Source organism: Palaemon carinicauda, chromosome 10 (genome assembly GCF_036898095.1).
Source record: "Palaemon carinicauda isolate YSFRI2023 chromosome 10, ASM3689809v2, whole genome shotgun sequence".
NCBI classification, from domain to species: Eukaryota; Metazoa; Arthropoda; class Malacostraca; order Decapoda; family Palaemonidae; genus Palaemon; species Palaemon carinicauda.
The window spans coordinates 127732437-127752782 of NC_090734.1; the positions used below are offsets into that span (position 1 = coordinate 127732437).

General features: G+C 43.3%; 2 protein-coding genes across 3 annotated transcripts in view; one reads left to right on the plus strand and one right to left on the minus strand.

Annotated features, from left to right (window-relative positions):
• The window catches only part of LOC137648736 (protein abrupt-like), a 322135-nt gene that overhangs the window by 163542 nt on the left and 138247 nt on the right, over positions 1 to 20346 (minus strand). The window lies entirely within an intron of this gene.
• The window catches only part of LOC137648734 (acetylcholine-gated ion channel acc-4-like), a 70642-nt gene that overhangs the window by 33596 nt on the left and 16700 nt on the right, over positions 1 to 20346 (plus strand). For both annotated transcript variants that reach the window (XM_068381801.1, XM_068381802.1), the window contains one exon: positions 6554 to 6736. In XM_068381801.1, coding sequence (XP_068237902.1) covers positions 6554 to 6736 — 183 coding nt within the window. The remainder of the gene's footprint in view (positions 1 to 6553; positions 6737 to 20346) is intronic.

Below are 20346 nucleotides of genomic sequence, written 5' to 3' on the forward strand. Positions count from 1 at the left end.
ATGGGGACACATATTTCGGCAGCTTCTTGTTGTCCTTCGTCGCGAAGAGGTCTATCTGCAGTTCTGGGACTTGTCTCAAGATGAAGGAGAATGATCCTGCGTCTAGGGACCATTCTGACTCTATCGGTGTAACCCTGGATAGAGCGTCCGCGGTCACATTCCGGACTCCTTGAAGGTGAACTGCTGACAGGTGCCACTTCTTCTTCTCCGCCAGACGAAATATGGCTAACATTACCTGGTTGAGAGGTGGGGATCTCGATCCCCGCCGATTCAGACATTTCACTACCACCTCGCTGTCCAGTACCAACCTTACATGGATCGAGTGACGTGGGGATACTTTCTTCAGGGTAAGAAGCACTGCCATAGCTTCTAGAAAGTTTATGTGAAAAGTCCCAAATAGCTTGGACCAGGTCCCTTGCACTTTTTTCCGATGGGAGTGACCCCCCCACCCTACCTTTGAGGTGTCTGTGTGGATTGTCACTGACGGGGGGGGGGGGGGGGGTTGAAGAGGTAGTGACCTCTTTAGACGACTGGCTTGAGACCACGGTCTGAGAAGAGAACGTAGCCGAAGTGGAACCGGTCTCTTCAAGTCCCTTCGCTCTTTCGATGCAAAGGTTCTCCATACTCCCGCTGCATCTTTTAGCTGTGCTCTTAGCACTGGGTCTGTTACTGATGCGAACTGAAGAGAGCCCAAAACCCTCTCTTGTTCGCGTCTTGATATCCTCTCGGAACCTAGAAGTCTCCTGACAGACCCCGCTATTTCCTTCCTTTTCGACATCGGAATGGAAAAACGGTGTGACACTAGATCCCAGTGAATTCCCAACCACTGGAACCTCTGAGCTGGAGAAAGACGAGACTTCTTTCTGTTGATCATGAAACCTAGATATTCCAGGAACTGAATCACTTGTAGGGAAGCTTGCAAGCATTCCGCTCTGGATGCTGCCCACACCAACCAATCGTCCAGGTAGGCTACTTCCTGGAACCCTTTTAGGCGTAACTGTTTGAGTGCTGCGCTCGCAAGCTTCGTAAAGATCCTTGGGGCTATGTTTAGCCCGAAGGGCATCGCTCTGAAAGCATAAAGTTTTTGTTGTAGCTTGAATCCTAGGTAGGGGGAGAGACGGCGACTTATTGGAACGTGCCAATATCCGTCTGACAAATCGATGGAGACGGTATATGCCCTCTTGGGCAGTAAGGCCCTTATGTGTTGTAACGTTAACATCTTGAACTTGTGGTTCACTATGAACTTGTTGAGTGGTGACAAGTCCAGAATGACTCTGAGTTTCCCCGAGTCTTTCTTGGGAACACAAAACAGCCTCCCTTGAAACTTGATGGACTTTACCCTCCGGATCGCCTTTTTCTCCAACAGATCTTGGATGTACTCCTCCAAAACGGGGGTGGAGTGTTGGAAAAATTGAGGGCACTGGGGCGGAGTACTGTACCAACTCCAACCCAGTCCATTTTTGAGCAGGCTGTGGGCCCAGGGATCGAAGGTCCAGCGATCCCGGAAATACTGAAGTCTCCCACCTACCGGCGACACTTCACTTTGACTGCCCTGCAGTCTTGCCTCCCTGGCCGCGACCACCTCTGAATCCTCGTCCCCTAGAGGGGCGTCTCGTCGAACCTCTGGCTGCACCTCTGGGCTTTGCACGAAACGTGGTCGATTGCCCTTCGAACACTGGATTGAATGCCGGGGATGCTGATGACACGGCTTGGGGTACCCATTGGAAGGTGGTCGGGGTCTGGGCTACCAGTTGTGGTACCGGAGGCAAAGCTGGCTGCTGCTGCTGCTGTCTTTGTGGTCTGAAAGGTTTGGCTGGACGGGAGGAAAACCTCGATTTCTTCGCCTTTCCTTTCGGCTGAGGGCCCTCATCGGGAGAAGACTTCCTCTTAAGGGACAGGCCCCACTTAAGGAGAAGATTACGGTTCTCAGTGGCTGCCTTGTCCACCACCTCTTTGACCACATCGTTGGGAAAAAGATCTTTACCCCAGATGCTGGATGAAATGAGCCTCTTGGGTTCATGCCTCACTGTGGCCGAGGCGAAAACAAACTCTCTACAGGCCCTCCTCGCTTTGACAAAGCAATAGAGGTCCTTAGTCACCGTGGCCAGATGGATCTTGGCCATTACCATAAACATCTCAGGCATCTTGGGGTCGCTAGCCATTGTCTCCATGTTGGTCTGGAGAGACATCGAGGCTGCCAGGCGCTCCTTTGTTTCCAATTCCCTCCGTAGGAGGAATTCCGACAACTTGGGAAGGTTTTCGCCGAACTGCTGACCTGCAATGTCGGCGTCCAACTTCCCAACCGAGAAAGTGAGGTGCACCTCCTTCCAGTCCTTATTATCCAGCGGCAAGGCCAACGACAGTGGTTTGCATTCCTCCAGAGATGGACACGGTTTGCCAGCTTCAACCGCCTTCAAGACGGCCGCGAACCCTTTCTGCATAAAGGGAAAGGCCCTAGCCGGGGAGGATACAAAGGAGGGGTGCTTCTTACTCAAAGCAGCAACTTTAGAGTTTGAGAACCCCCTCTCCTTCAATGCAGCTGTTAGGGTAGCTTGGGCCTTGGAGTGATCCAGGATGATCACCTCTTTCGGTTCCGTCTCCTCCTTCGAGGCCGGCTCCTTCTTCAGACGGACATAACAGTCCGGGTAGGCCCCTCTACTGGGCCAGAATTCCACCTCCTCAAGGGGAACTGAGCCCAGTTTCTCCGACATGACGATCTTCCCGATCGTCATCGGCATGTGCTTGGCATATCTCCACGGGTTGGCATCCGAGCACAGAGGAAGGTCCTTCACGTTGAGCTTCTTTGGAGGTCCACGTGATGCTGTGATCTTCTGCATCTGTAGCACCAAAGTAGCGGCCTTCTGATTATTCTCCCTCTGCATCTGTTGGATCATACCAACAATGGAAGAGAGAGCCTGTCCCAGCTCTGCTGGAAGAGCGGACGATGTAGAGGGGATAGGTTCAGGGATCTGAACCGGAACGTCTGAAGGTACGGGAACCTCTTCCTCCACGGCAATAGGATCTTGATCCTCCTCCTCACCCTCTGCGAGGAGATCCTGTTCCGCACGATCGGACAAGTCAGACATCTTGTCATCCAACTGGATGTCCTGCATGGCATCAGCAACATCCTCCTCCACTGAGATCTGGACGAGAGGGATCTCCGGCCGAGGCTGGGGGACAACAGCGTCAGTGGAAGCTTTGGGAAAAAGGTATGCCCTCATCTTCTCATTAGGAAGATAAGGTCCAGTGGTGTTCTTCTGAAAACCCCTTATCCATAAGCGGAGCTTCTCCCTCGCTGCATCCCTTGACTCCGCCGACCTAGGGGATTCAAAAGCCTCTGATAGCAGGTTAGTACATACTGCACATACCTGCGGATCCCAGTAGCGATGGTCATCATTGGAGGCTGCGCAAGCCGCGTGCCTCCTACACGAGGCATGTCCGCAAAAGTTCTTGCTGCGGACATTGCAGAAGACACTATCACACTTCGGATGCTCCTCCTGTAAAAGAAGAAAATTTCCATGAATATCAAGTGAATTTCAATTCACATGTAAATATGAGTATTCACAAAGAATAAGGGAAAGACACCTACTTGTAAAACCCACACAATCACCTGTGGAAGCCTACCAGCCAAATCCACGTAGTTATTCTTTATTAGAATAACCAGAGATCATATTTCCCAAGGAAATTAGGTGTAGCTCACACCTAAGGTAAAATTTTACCATTCTGGCCAGGGATGAAAAGAATTCTCTTTTTATCCTTGTAAGGCGACACCAAGTGATTGCACAAAGTAACACAAGTAAGTTAGAAAAGACAGTGTTGTAACCTACTATATCATGGTCTCCCTTGGTTGAATACACCACTCAAGAAAGAACTGATACAGTACTTGAGGGTGGTGTGCCGGCCGGCTATTGCCGGTCGGCAACCCCCCCCCCCCTCGTTTTTCAAAATGTAGACCTCAAGTACACAACTTCAGATCACCCCTATTGGGGAGAACTCCAGATCCCATGCCTGAACCGGCCGGCAGTGGTTGCCGGTCCGCAGCCACCCGGTTAGCACTGTGTTGCCGGCCATCACTCTTAGTGGCCGGCTAACCGGGCAGTGTAGCAGGCCGGCCGGCAGCGGTAGGCAAACCCTGCCGGCTGGCCTCCACACCAGGTAGCGCTCGGCTGCCGGCCGCCACTCATAGTGGCCGGCAGATGAGCAAGAGACCGGCCGGCAAAGGTATATAACCACCGCCGACCGACAGCAAGAGAACTGGAGAACACCCCCCCCACCGGCGGCCGGCCTGTAGGCCGGCAGACGGCAAGGACAACACATAAGAAGACAACAGAATGAGTGCCGGGCTAAGAGGCTATGAGCCTCTGTGCCCGGCACCCGAAAGAGTGCCGAGAGGAAGGGGAGACTCTAAGTCAGGCTTCCTAACCGCTGCTTACTGAATCTACAGACGGCAGCGGTGGAGGGACCAAGAAAGGACCGGGCAGCACTCAAAGAAAGGGTCTCTGCCGGTCGGCACACTCTGCCGGCCGACAGGGGACCACGTCAGTTCCCCATCCTAACCTAGGCTAGGTACGGATGCGGACGACTGACACAAAGGAAACAGGAAAAATAGAAGAGAAGGACAGAGGGTCCTATCCAACCTTGCCTTGGTTAAGGTTCAATCCCAACTAAGAAAGCTCATCTCAGCCAGAGAAAACCCGAGAGGGAGGCCGGCACTACTGGCTGCCTCCCTAAACCCAAGGCAAGGAAGGAATTGCTATTCCAGAAAAGGGAACATATCCCGAATCCAGAACGGCAAAGAGGACAAGTCTGAGGGGTCACCGAGCGAAAGGATCACTACTGGAACCCGACAAGGTGATCCAAGGGGGATAAACCCCTTATGCCCGTGTCAGTCAGCAAGGGAGACTCTGCCCCATGCTAGACCAACCCAGACTCAGACTAATACACTGCTGTACTGTCCCCCTCTGAACCAATTTAGTTGGAACAGGAAGGTACAGTACTACTCCAGCATAGATATATTTGAAATTTAATTCAAACAAACCACTAGAGTTAAGCCTAAGGCTTAAACAGAGGGAAAGGGTTTGCCCCTTCCCCGAAGAGAAGGGAGCAAACGGGGAAACAGATAATATTATAATGACCTAAGACAACCTAGCCTAGGCATTAAGAGAATCGATTACCTAATTCACCGAAACTCACACCAATACTATCTTGGAAAGTACTCGAAAAGGGCTTATATGTATAACGTTGCCTAACGCTTAAAGCAATAAAAAATCACACTTGGAAGACTAATTATCATGCAGAAAGTACATGGGCCAACAGCTAGCCTACGAAGACTAGTGTTGGTCAGCCTAGGCAAAACTTCCGCCAGGCACACTACTATCGCATCATAACAGAATTCCTAAATAAGCTAAGTAGCTAATTATTAAAGCGCATAGGGGCTGGGAACGTCGCTCTTGCTAACAAATAAAACCTATTCTAGCGAGCGACAGCATCCATGATGCCTCCAGCAGGCAACAGCTCTTGTATCAAAGATAACTCATTTAATTACTTTAATTTTAAACAAGAGCCTACATTTATACATAAAAGAAATAGTACTCAACTTATCCGAGGCAGAAGAAGTTGGAGAAAGCATTATCAACGAGAAAATCCAAGATTTTGGTAGTAATACAGGGAAAAACACCGAGTCGTATAGCTACGCAAAAAGGAATACAGATGGCGCCGCGAGCGGCGCAGGGCACGCTTTCGAAACGGGGAGGAGAGATGCCTAATGAACGGCTCTCCCCTTTCTTATCGTTTTCGTTTTCTTGCCATTTGACCCCTACGAAGTGTTAACTCTGTTCGGGGTATAGATTGCTATGAGGCGTGTCAAGAATACGTCCACTGATATTTACGATATCCCTAAGGTCTTTTTTAGGGACACTCGCTCCAGGAGTTAGAATTCTGGGTACCTTAAGGTAAATTCTCTGGGAATATCGCCGTAGTTGTAATATACCCTAGGAAGCTGCCTTTAAGGAACTTCCATCAGGACGACATGGCTTGAGCCCAAAAATGATATTTTAATTATAAAATAAATTTTTGAATATACTTACCCGGTGAATATATAAATTAAAGGCCCTCCCTTCCTCCCCAATAGAGACGCAGCGGGACGAGAAGAATTGAAGGGTTTGTTTACATGCAAGAGTGGTATCTGGCCGATAGTTGGCGCTGGTGGGCACACCCGCAACCTTCATAGCGATCGCTCGCGAGTTTTTTGAGTGTGTTTTCTGTCAAGCCGCTGAGTAGCAGCTATTATATATTCACCGGGTAAGTATATTCAAAAATTTATTTTATAATTAAAATATCATTTTTCTATTTTCATAAATGAGCCAACAAAGAAGTTTTTTCTTTAAATTGTGATTTTTCATGAGTGTATAACCTATAACATCACCAATTTTAGTATTCTTTTACTGTACATACATACCACCAAAAATTTTCTCAGTAGAAATCATTATTAAATTTTGACTTACTATTAGTGAATTTCTGTGTTTAAAATTTTCCACTTTGGGGTATATTTCAGATACCTGAATCCTACATCACGCAGTTACCCCCTCAACAGGCTAACAACACAGCAGTTGTTGTTGGTGTCGAGATAAACATCACTTCTATCAGGGCTTTCTCACTACTTGACCTCATGTATGCCTTTGACATGATAACAACTTATACTTGGAAGGATTCCAGGCTGACATTTTCAAATCTAAAGGTTTGTTGAATTTAATTGTCTGAATTTTTCAAGTTTACATGTTTTACTAGATGTAGACAAAATTAATACTGTACTTCCTTTTTGCTTGTGCAATTTTACTAATACTGTACCAATTTTGATTGTTGTACAGTACCTAAATACACAAAAATCCATTCATACATGAACATTGCTAATGTAGGTGCTTACTTTTACAGATACAATACAGTAATTATTTTTATAAATCTCCCCTGATGTTCATATTTCTTATTCTCCAGAATCTTGGTTTATTCAACACACCAGTAAATAAGATGTTTAAGATTTTCCTATATTCTTTCGTTTCAACTAATACATGAACTTGACAAAAAAATAGAGCCCTCTAGCAGTAAGCGGTAGGAAGCCCAGGTTGTCGCATAAAGAAATACATTTTTCAGTTTACAGTAGTCTGTCGACTGTCAGTGATCAAACGTGTCTTCACCTGGTTTAGTTTAAAGTTATTGCCTGAATGTGCATAGGAGTTAATTCTGGGAGATCATGTTCCCCATTACCTTGTATCAAGTCGGAGGCATTTCTGCGATTTGAATAATAATTATGAAGAGTGAGTTTCATTCTGTACCACTAATGGGAAAGTATGTTTCAATGGTTGATCACATTAACAGTTCTTATGAGCCGGGGAAGACTGAGCTTGTTAATTTTAGTGGTATGACGATGATATTGACATGCCTCCACTTTTAGACAACATACAAGCAGCCATTGTTCAGTAATGATGAACTTCACAAGTTCTTGACATCTCTTGTTCCCTTTGTTTAAACTGTGGAAGTCCAGTGAATCCTCCCTTAATCTTTGCAGATTTGATCCTTCTCAACCTGTTGTCATGGTCAAAGATTACTATGGATCAGATTCAAACACACTACTACTTATACTTTACTATACTCACATACATACAATTATACACATTCACAGTTATATTTCCTTATGACCCTAACTTATCTATTTTTTAAATAATTCTATGCTATAAAATACTAATTATAGTGAAAACATATTTTATACACTCAAAATTATAGGAGAAATAACCACAACTAATTAATATCACAACTCCTCTCCAGAAACTTAAAATTAAAAGTTGTTCGTTTACAACAGACACGAACAACATAAACATACATAGGCTAACATGTATCATTGTACAATACTATCTTTTTGACAATACCACAGGATGTTTTTCACTCCTTGTAGGAAGTCTTACATCACTGGCAAATACGGTACAATAATATAAATCTCAAGAAACCATAACTTCACAATAGTTTTTTTTTTCAAATAAAAATTACAATAATGCATTCAAGCCTTGCATGATACTTTTGCAAGTACAGTACTATATTCAGACTGTCATCTGTGTTTTCCACTCTTTACTACACAGTCCTCTTCATACCCAATTTTTATAAAAACTTTCTCTTTTTCAATATTTAACTTAGCCGGTGATTATATAGCTGCAACTCTGTTGCTCGACAGACAACTGTACGGAAAAAACTCGCCAGCGATCGCTACACAGGTTGCGGGTGTGCCCAACAGCGCCATCTGTCGACCAGATACCCAGCTCTCAATGTAAACAAAGACTCAATTTTATCTCTGTCGAGGTGTCGACAAGACGTACTTTACTCGCTGTTGCTAAACTGGAGTTTTTCACATCTAATTGGTGAAGTACTATATTCTAGTTTTGAGCTTTCGCTGTGCAGGGTTTTCCTTCACACAAATCCTTGAACTCTTTTTGATAACGGATTCTTTGTTGATGACTTTTTGATAGTTTTTTGGAATTTCCCTTGACCAATTCAAAATGGCTGACCCATCACAAGTCCCCAAATTTAGGAAGTGCAATGCTAGGGACTGTTCTAGGCGTCTTCCGAAGGCTTCTATCGACCCTCACACTGTTTGTTCCAATTGTCGGGATAAAACCTGTCAATTGGAAGATCGGTGTGAGGAGTGCGTTGGCCTTTCGGAATTCGATTTTATCGAATTTCAAAAGTATACACGTAGGCTAGAGAGAGATAGAGTTAGGAGAAGTTCTTCTCGTTCTATTGATATATCCTCTCCTCATGCCCCACAACCTATTCCTTCCCCTGTAGTAGTTGCTCCTAACCCCCCTCCTGGCACTCAGGAACCATCGATGGCTGATATGATGCGTGCCATCTAGGCTCTGGGTGAGAGAGTTGAGTCCCTTGCTAGTGACCGTAATCAGCTCATGGCGGATGTGAAGGAGCTTAAGTGCCAAAGTGCAGTGGGAAGTGCTAAAGTGCCGAGTGATAGTGTTGTGGATAGTGTTGCGCTTGAGGGTTCGTCTGTTCGTGCCTGTCGTCCTCCTAGTCCGGGACCTCTTGCAAGCTCCCAAGTCCAGGGGAGAAGCAATGTCGTACGACGCATGGGTTCGAGAGGCTTTAATCAGCGAACAGACGTTCCCTCCGTGGTATCGGGCGTATCTACCCAAGATCGCTCCTACCTAACTAAGACGAGAGAGCCCATTTATACCTCGTCTTCTGAAGGTGTTTCTCGCAAGAAACTTTGGACCAAGGTCTCGCGACCGTTAAAACGTAAGTCGGTCCCTTCAGCACAAGTCCAACGGCCCGGTTGTAGCCACTGGGTCAGTTCGGACTCGCTGCCGTCATCCGATGACTGCTCACCGCCTAAGAGAGGCAAAGCGGTACCGCTTCAGACAGTAACACCGTCTGTCGCCGCACCTGCTCCCGTAGACCCTAAGTGGTCTCTACTGCAAGACATGCAGTCTAAACTTATGTCTCTGATGCAGGACTTTCGTGCGGAGAAGGTTGCTGCCGTACCAGCTAGTGCAGTACCTTGCCTACAACCCTTCACGCGATCGGTTGTGCGTCCTGTGGACGCTGAGGTAACCTTCTCACGCACACCAGTTGAGAGAGTTCCTCCACCCATGCGTTCCAGTGTGATCTGCCAGCCGCATGTTGACGTTAAGCGACGCACGGAGGTTGCTGTTGACGTTCTGGATGTTCAACAACCGTCAGAGTTGCTTTGTTTTGACGCGGTGCGTCAACCTCCGCAACCCAGTGTGGTTTCCACTGCGCACCCACATCAGTCCAGACAGTCTGGAGTAGACGCTGTGCGTCCCCGCGCTGCCATGGTTGTTGCCAGCTCACAGACTGGGCAGCAGTTCCATGACGTTGCGTCCGGCTCAGTCACGCATGCACCAGTGCGACCGGACTCAGCGAACCAGCCGTTACCCACTCCGTTGCCGTTTCCTCATCAGTTGTCGGATGAGGAACTTTCTGATGATGATGTTGCTGCACACATAGATGAACCACAATCAGAATTGGACGAGCCTAAGTCTACTCAACCCTCTTTGGACTTTAGAAAAGTTTTGGCCATTTTCAAAGAGCTGTTTCCGGACCAGTTTGTTTCTGTGGCTCCTCGTTCTCCGCCTTCAGAGTTTGTGTTAGGCATGCCGTCTACCACTCCTGCCTTTACTAGACTCGTCCTCGCACGCTCGTCCAAGAGAGCTTTGCGGGTGATAGGAGAATGGTTGCAGTCCAAGAAGAGTTTAGGGAAGACAGCCTTTGCTTTTCCCCCTGCTAGACTCTCTTCTAGATCGAGCGTCTGGTATGCCACGGGAGAAGTTCTCGGCTTGGGAGTTCCTGCCTCTGCCCAGGGCGACTTCTCAAGTCTTGTAGACTCTCCCCGCCGCCTTGCCATGAGACGCTCAAGATATGTTGGTCATCTTCGGACCTGGACCACCTTTTGAAAGGAATCTTTAGGGCCTTCGAAATTTTTAACTTCTTAGACTGGTGTCTAGGAGCCCTAAGCAGGAAGATCTCTTCGACAGAGAAAGAGACTTCCTTGCTCATTATGTCCTGCATGGACAAGGCCGTACGTGATGGGTCTAATGAGCTTGCTGCATCATTTGTGTCCGGAGTCCTTAAAAAGCGAGAAAATCTCTGCTCATTCCTTTCAGCTGGAGTTACACCGTGCCAGAGATCTGAGCTTCTCTTTGCTCCTCTTTCCAAGTGCCTTTTTCCAGAAGTCCTGATTAAGGAAATAGCCGCTTCGTTGGTGCAGAAGGACACTCACGATCTTGTTGCGTCCTCCGCTCGCAAAGCTCCCCCTTTGCCTACCTTGTCAGCTAGACCAAGGATGGACACTCCAGCGTCCCGTTTTATTCCGCCCTTTCGTGGCAGAGCCTCCAGCAGAGGAGGTGCTCGTGCCGAAGGGAAAAGAGGAAAGAAGATAGGATCCAAGTCCTATAAGGGCAGAGTCTGACTGCCTGCATCTTCAGACAGCAGTGGGAGCCAGACTCAAGAACTTCTGGCAGACCTGGGAGAAGAGAGGCGCAGATGCACAATCTGTGAAGTTGCTCAGAGAGGGGTACAAGATCCCTTTTGTACGGAAACCCCCTCTAGCAACGTCTCCCATCGATCTCTCTCCCAGGTACAGAGAGGAAGACAAGAGACGAGCCTTGAAACGGGAAGTGTCTCTTTTACTAGAGAAGGGAGCGGTGGTCAAAGTCTCGGACCTTCAATCTCCGGGATTCTACAACCGCCTCTTCTTGGTGTCAAAGAAGACAGGAGGGTGGAGGCCGGTGCTAGACGTCAGTGCGCTGAATGTCTTTGTCACAAAGCAGACGTTCTCCATGGAGACCACAAAGTCAGTCTTAGCAGCGGTCAGAAGGGAAGACTGGATGGTCTCATTAGACCTAAGGGACGCCTACTTCCACGTCCCCATCCACCCGGACTCCCAACCTTTTCTGTGATTCGTTTTCAAAAAGGTGGTCTACCAGTTTCAAGCCCTGTGCTTTGGCCTAAGCACAGCTCCTCTTGTGTTTACGAGGCTGATGAGGAATGTAGCCAAATTCCTCCATTTATCGGACATCCGAGCCTCCCTCTATTTGGACGACTAGCTTCTCAGAGCCTCTTCCAGTCGTCGCTGTCTGAAGGATCTAAAGTGGACTCTAGATCTGACCAAGGAATTGGGTCTCCTTGTCAATATGGAAAAGTCACAACTGGTCCCATCCCAAACTATTGTGTATTTAGGGATGGAGATTCACAGTCTAGCTTTTCGGGCTTTTCCGTCGGCCCCCAGAATAAACCAAGCCCAGTTATGCATCCAGAACATGCTGAAGAAGGAACACTGCTCAGTCAGGCAGTGGATGAGTCTGGTAGGGACGCTATCATCCCTGGAACAATTTGTGTCATTAGGAAGACTACACCTCCGTCCTCTTCAATACCATCTAGCTTTTCACTGGAAAAAGGACAAGACGCTAGAAGCGGTCTCGATCCCCATTTCCGAAAAGATGAAGTCTTGCCTGACTTGGTGGAAGGACAGTATCAACCTAAGAGAGGGTCTTCCCCTGGCTGTTCAGACTCCCAACCACGTTCTCTTCTCGGACGCATCGGACGTAGGCTGGGGCGCGACATTAGACAGTCGGGAATGTTCAGGACTGTGGAACTCGAGTCAAAGGATCATGCATATCAACTGCAAGGAGCTGCTGGCAGTACATCTGGCCTTGAAAAGCTTCAGGTCTCTCCTTCGAGGCAAAGTGGTGGAAGTGAACTCGGACAACACCACGGCCTTGGCGTACATCTCCAAGCAAGGAGGGACCCACTCACTGACGTTGTACGAGATCGCAAGGGACCTGCTCATCTGGTCAAAAGGTCAAAACATATCACTAGTAACGAGGTTCATCCAAGGCAACTTGAATGTCATGGCAGATTGTCTCAGTCGGAAAGGGCAAGTAATTCCAACAGAATGGACCCTCCACAAGGATGTATGCAAGAGACTTTTGGGCCACTTGGGGCCAACCAACCATAGATCTCTTTGCAACCTCGCTGACCAAGAGGCTCCCAATATATTGCTCACCAGTCCCAGACCCAGCAGCAATACATATAGATGCCTTTCTCCTAGATTGGTCACATCTAGATCTATACGCATTCCCACCGTTCAAGATTGTCAACAAGGTACTGCAGAAGTTCGCCTCTCACGAAGGAACAAGGTTGACGCTAGTTGCTCCCCTCTGGCCCGCGAGAGAATGGTTCACCGAGGTACTTCGATGGCTAGTAGACGTTCCCAGAAGTCTTCCTCTAAGGGTAGACCTTCTACGTCAGCCACACGTAAAGAAGGTACAGTAGGGTCCCGAATTATGCGAGAATTTGGTCGATTAATGACCTCGTGGAAATGGAAAATCGCGAATTTCGAAACACACAACTAACAGAAATAATTCCATTGCGGACATGGCAACCAGCAATTTGCCTATTCAAATGTGTTTACTACCCATTTCCAATACTTTCTTTGTAGTATACTGTATTTCTTTACAATATCAAATTGTTCTTGTAAATGAATAAAACATTTAATATACTTTAAAGTTCTAATAACTTGAAAAATGGTTAAAATTACAACCAGGATAGGTGTAAACACCATATATTTCCCGTTATAACACAACCCAAAATACAGGCAAATTTTAATGTTTGTCATATCTATTGTATAATACAACTGGTGAATAGCAAAACCATCACTCTATAGACTAGCTTGTTGTATGATTGAAAATCCAGAATTATCAAAATAAAGGCGATTTTATATCATGCGTTTCCTAAACACGCTAAAAAGCACAATAGAAAACGACAACCAATGTTTTGTTTACGTTTATCTCTGATCACAACGAAGAAACAGACGCATTTATACATCTGTGTTTTTGAATTGACAGCAATTTTACCAAGTATAGATTATATGTTGAATTTGTTATTACCAATGTTCTAATTATTTTTTATTAGAACTTTCAAATAAATGAAATGAATGCCATTTATGAAATGTTTTTCTTTATGATGCCGCCTGAAACGGAAACCTTCCATTTGTTTACGCTCCATCATCGATCATAATAAACAAACGAATGCATTAAACACACATGATCTAAGTCATAACTAATGATATTACAAACATTTAGTAAACATTATGTTATTACAAATATTTTACTTACCGTATCCATATAAATTCCTAAATTCGTAGCAAAGCTGGAAATTTTTTTTTCCTTATGCGTTTAATCCACAATAGCAAACTGCCGCTAATGACAGAGTGATAACTTACGATAATTCTAAACTGTTACGAAAGATAATTGTCCTTTCCATATCCAAAATACTTTTCCTAACTTCAGTTATAAGTCAACTTGTACCCACCTCAATTATGGATCCATATGCAAAAAATGTAAAAGAAGAAAGTACTAGGCCTATTTTTAAAGCCACCGAACAATTAGGTTACCGCTATAACGTTCGATGAGAGAGAGAGAGAGAGAGAGAGAGAGAGAGAGAGAGAGAGAGAGAGAGAGAGAGAGAGGGATGGTTTTAAAGTACTAAACAATAAATATGATAGGTTATAACACATTGGTGTTTATGTAATATTAACTGTATAGATGGTTTGAATAAGTTAAGAAATGGTGTAAACAATTCTTTGTTATTGTATTCGCGCGGAAGCTAGACATCAGCTGATGTGATCACAGCCAAAAGTAAAACAAAAATAAGTTAGCAATACTCGATTTTTAAAACACACCCGAAATTTAACAACATAAGTACATGTTTTATTATAGCGCAATTGACATTTAAAGAGTAAAAATTTTCTGGAATAGAATGGTGTTTCCTAAAAAATAGTGGTTTGCGGACGAAATCGGTTACCGTATTTTAAGCTATGATTGAAATGGATGTATATACGGTATAATTTTTTCGTTTTGTATTTAATTGACACTTCAAGAAAACCTATTTTGGTTTCTTCATCTATTTGTACGTATTGTATAACGAGAGAGAGAGAGAGAGAGAGAGAGAGAGAGAGAGAGAGAGAGAGAGAGAGAGAGAGAGAGATTATGACGCAGAAGGTTACAGACCTAGAACAGGGGAGGATGAAGGGGGGGGGGGGGAGTGATGAGATAGGCTGGGTGGACTCGCAGGGGAGACGGGGGAAGGGGGGATTTGGTTGCCAGTGGCTAAAAATAGATTCTGAAAGACGGTAAAGGGAAAAACGAATCCCATCGAATAAACAGAATAAGGAAAGGGAATAAGATCCAGAGGAATAATAGATATAATGGAATGAAAATGACTAGATGGTGTTAGTTGTGATAAGAATAATTTAGATATTTGAAATAAGAGTGTCTGAGGAGGTATAGAAGGAATTCGTGATAAATATAGAGGAATATCAAAGGATACAGTTAGTTTGCATTAAAGGGTTTGTTATCGTTTATCGGCAGTGAATAGCCTAAACTTCGGTAACGAGTCGTCAATATTTTGTCATATTTTAAACAGTATACATTTGATTAATGTTTGCAAATCAAATGTATACTGTTTAAAATATGACAAAATATTGACGACTCGTTACCGAAGTTTAGGCTATTCACTGCCGATAAACGAACCCAGTCTACTCGTGAAAACCTTGAACGCCCAGAGGGAAAAATAAGGCTTTTAAATATACTGTACTAAACAAAAATAATGCTTTAATATACCATCATTAACACTACCATTACAATTATCGTAAGGTTGGAGAAAGATAAAGATTGCCGAGAACGTAACCACATTTCTGTTTACATTTTGTCAGCTGGACTCGCACAGTTAACAGTTGATTTCATTGTTGATGTGGAATTTTATCCTTAAATAGGCTATTCATTATGAAATTATGTTAATGAAATGTAATGTTAATATTGTTTTGTAACATTTATTATAAATCACCGTATTTAGGGCTACCAATATACTTAAAAAGACAATAGATTTGATACATTTTGTAGTGCTTGACTCGCGAACTTTGAACAGCCTCGTAGATACAGGAAATTTAATTTTTTAAAACTATCGATCGCGTAATTGAGGAATCGCGTAATTAGAACACGTGTAATTCGGGACCCTACTGTACACCAAAGCCTCCACGCTCTTCGTCTGACTGCCTTCAGACTATCGAAAGACTCTCGAGAGCTAGAGGCTTTTCGAAGGAGGCAGCCAGTGCGATTGCTAGAGCAAGGAGAACATCCACCCTTAGAGTCTACCAATTGAAGTGGGAAGTCTTCCGAAACTGGTGCAAGTCAGTCTCTGTATCCTCGACCAGTACCTCTGTAGCTCAAATAGCTGACTTTCTCTTATACCTGAGAAAAGGACGATCCCTTTCAGCTCCCACTATCAAGGGCTACAGAAGCATGTTGGCATCGGTCTTCCGGCATAGAGGCTTAGATCTTTCCAACAATAAAGATCTTCAGGACTTCCTTAAGTCTTTTGAGACCACGAAGGAGCGTCGTTTGGTTACACCTGGTTGGAATTTAGACGTGGTACTAAGATTCCTCATGTCAGACAGGTTTGAGCCGCTACAATCAGCCTCCCTGAAAGATCTCACTTTAAAGACTCTTTTCCTGGTATGCTTAGCCACAGCTAAAAGAGTCAGTGAGATTCATGCCTTCAGCAAGAACATCGGATTTTCGTCAGAAAAAGCTACATGTTCGCTACAACTTGGTTTTCTAGCCAAAAATGAGCTGCCTTCTCGACCTTGGCTGAAATCGTTCGATATTCCCAGCTTATCGAATATGGTAGGCAATGAACTAGAAAGAGTCTTATGCCCTGTGAGAGCTCTTAAGTTCTATTTAAAGCGAACTAAACCTTTACGAGGCCAATCTGAAGCTTTATGGTGTTCAGTTAAGAAACCATCTTTGCCTATGTCAAAGAATTCTTTATCCTACTCTGTTAATACGAGAAGCTCATTCACATCTGAGTGAGGAAGACCAAGCATTGCTTAAGGTAAGGACACACGAAGTTAGAGCTGTCGCAACTTCCGTGGCCTTTAAGCAAAATAGATCTCTGCGAAGTATAATGGACGCAACCTATTGCAGAAGCAAGTCAGTGTTTGCGTCTTTTTATCTAAAGGATGTCCAGTCTCTTTACGAGGACTGCTACACACTGGGACCATTCGTAGCAGCGAGTGCAGTAGTGGGTGAGGGCTCAACCACTATAATTCCCTAATTCCATACCCTTTTTAATCTTTCTCTTGAAATGTTTTTATTGTTGTTTTTTGGGTTGTCCGGAAGGCTAAGAAGCCTTTCGCATCCTGGTTGATTGGCGGGTGGTCAAAGTCATTTCTTGAGAGCGCCTAGATTAGGGGTTTGATGAGGTCCTGTTGTATGGGTTGCAACCCTTGATACTTCAGATCCTAGGGGTCGATCAGCATCCTAAGAGGATCGCTGGGCTCCGTAAGGAAGACGTACTTAAAAGGCAGAGTAATTGTTCAAGTCGACTTCCTTACCATTTTGATAACTTCTAAAATGAAATAAAAAACTCTTAGCTCATAAAAGTGTAAACATATATTACTGGTCTCTACCCACAATCCTGGGTGTGAATCAGCTATATAATCACCGGCTAAGTTAAATATTGAAAAATGTTATTTTGATTATAAAATAAATTTTTGAATATACTTACCCGGTGATTATAAATTAAATGACCCTCCCTTCCTCCCCAATAGAGACGTAGTGGGACGAGGAGAAAATTGAGTCTTTGTTTACATTGAGAGCTGGGTATCTGGTCGACAGATGGCGCTGTTGGGCACACCCGCAACCTGTGTAGCAATCGCTGGCGAGTTTTTTCCGTAGAGTTGTCTGTCGAGCAACAGAGTTGCAGCTATATAATCACCGGGTAAGTATATTCAAAAATTTATTTTATAATCAAAATAACATATTTCACTGTCACTTTCATTTCAATTCCCCTTTCTAATCTTGCTGGCTCTTTACTAATAATAATTTCTTACAATGGTCAATAAAGGTTTGTAAACATTGTACTCAACTGCTATCATAAATGTAAGACACTAACACAGGAGACCTTCTGTGGTGTTTGAATTCTTCTTGGGCACACACCTCCAAGTACAAACAACCCAGCCAGCTTTGGGCTAGAAAAAAAGCAGGCAAATGGTAGGGAAGTCACCAAAAACATTGGATCTCCTCATCATCCTGGAAAAAGAGGACAAAATTGTGGAAACTGCCAAATGGGAGGCAAAAACAGATTATATATACAGACTAATAAAGATTACTATGCTGTTGTCAAACCTATCCAAACACTCTTTAGTTATTTTAGTTGACAACATTTCATTCAGTAATGATTCTAAAAGTACTCTGTGATCCATAGTTTCTAAAGCCTTGCACAGAGTTTCAAAATCTTTACCTATTTTAGTTCCTTTTCTCACATTGTTAGTATTTTTCCAGAGTCCGGATGTAAAAAGAAGACAAATATTATGTTGGATTTTCTGTATTTACATTTCCCCAATTCTAGTCACTCTGTATGACATCTAGATTACAAGACAGATATCAGAGTTTGGTTGCTGGATCAAAACAATTAAAACAATTTTTTCAATTTGGAAAATTGTCTCATATTATAGACGCTCTTTAAGATATTTTACTGTTGGTGTGGTACCAGCATAGCTAGTGGGTTACATTGTTTATTCATTCCAGATAACAGTGCGTTGTCGTCGCTTACAAGCTAGGCCTCAAGTTCATCATGGGTTTACGTTAGTGTGGTATTTTCTTACACCCAGGTTTTTATTTCCATTATGAGTCTGGTTGTAAAAAAATAAAAAAAAAGACTTAAACATTATATTAGTATATCTGTATCGAGTTGAGAATTATAGTTGATAATGATAAAGATTAATTTTAATTATGTGCGTGAGTATCCCTTTGCCGATAAATCCCTCAAAGGTACCATGACGTGCTGTTATATATGGTTGACATTTCGGCCATAAACTTCAGCAGGTGTATAACATTAACATTCCAGTTGTAAACAGGATCAGTGTCAGGGCTTAGGGGTGCTGGAAATCTTACAATAAGCTACCTCAACATTTTTTTAAGGTATGATCTGATGCTATTTTTCATCCGAGTGTGCAGAGACAGCTGTTTCTTATCTACACAGCATAAACTTCTCAATTCCTTAATTTTGTGGTGAATAAGACCAATAACTTCTTTTTGGGTAGCTCTGAAGTCAACTTAGTTCTAGATTCAGAGTAATAGGTCAGGCCTAGACTACCCAGTTTCACCTCTATCCTAAATGCTCAAGTAGTACCTAGGGGTCATCGCCATTTAGAAAAGGATGACATTCCGTTGGCTTTAGCTTTGACTAAACGCATAATTGAATTACAAGCATTACTGATTGAGGTAGGCTTTGGGAAGCACAATATGATCTTATCACTTTTACTCCTTCAGATCTAAAATGTTTTTAAGACTAGGAGTCTGCCTCAATTTTTGCACATTCCTTCACTGAAAGTTGATAAAGACAGTTTAGTAGAAATAGTTTGTTATCCAGTAGGAACATTATAGTTGTATTTGGAGAAACCAAGGTAAATCAATAGAGTTAATATCCATAATTTGCCCTGTGGCCTGATGGTCTATAATAACCCGCTAAACAAAACCACTCTAACATTCCTAGTTAAAATGCAATCACAAGAGTGCTAAAGGAATTAGATCCAAAGATCGTCAATGCTTGAGAGTGAAGGTGCATGATATTAGGATCACAGCTACATCCCTGATTTTTTTGTAGGAATTTTTCTTTGGAAAGTTTCTAGCTTCAGTTCAAGGGTGTACTGTGTAGGGGTTTGCAGACATTATCTTGAAAAGCCAATCTACCGTACAGTACTGTATTTTTAATTACTTTAATAAACAGTCTGGAATCCCTTATTTCAAATCATAATTTAAACTTATGAAAGTAAGCTATACCTTAAACTAGCTGCATTACTTGTGCTAAAATTTATCCCTCTCCCTCATAAAAATAATTAAAATTTTAATAATAGATTTGTTATTTCCATACAGTACTCGCCTGATTTTCATAGTATTGTATATACAGTATGCCCAACCTCTACTCCATGGACTAAATATAAGGAGGAATAATGTCAACTTTGAAACTGAAAATTATTTTCCCTTATGCAACAACCTAAACATCCTACCACTTACCACTAGAGGGCTCTATTTCCTCATTAAGGTTATTTATTAGTTGAAGTGAAAGAAAATAGGAAAATTTTAAGAAATATAAAATTTTGTGGGTAAGTGCCGATTAAACTGGACTCCTGAAGAAGAAGCAATATGAACATCAGGTGACTATAGAAATAAGAAATTTTATTAAAATTACAATTATGAATGTCATCAGGTAGTCAGCATTTTCAATACCATTAAGATATTAATTTCACGAATAAAAAGTTCTGAATACTGTACACCTAGATTCTTCTTACTTCTATTTTCCATACTACACTGTATAACTTCCATGCCTTTGTCAATTAGATTTGAAGGAATTCAGGTCATAAAATAAGAAATCTTGATTCGGAAATAATTATTGGAAAAGTACATCCGGAATCAGTAACAACTGCATGATTAGTTTAATTGAGAATGCTGCATACTCATTATCTATCTTTATTGCTTCCCAGAATCATATTTTATGTTGTATATGACTTTATTTCTCTTCTACCAAAAGAGAAGCATCCTGCTTTTTCAACTAGGGTTGTAGTTTAGCATTTAGTAATAATAATAATCATAATAATAATAATAAAAAGAAAAAGAGAACACATAATTACATTCAACTGCCCTTTATATTTCAAAGGATTTAATTTTGCCTTACAAAGAAAAAATATTAGAAATATCATTCAAAAATGTT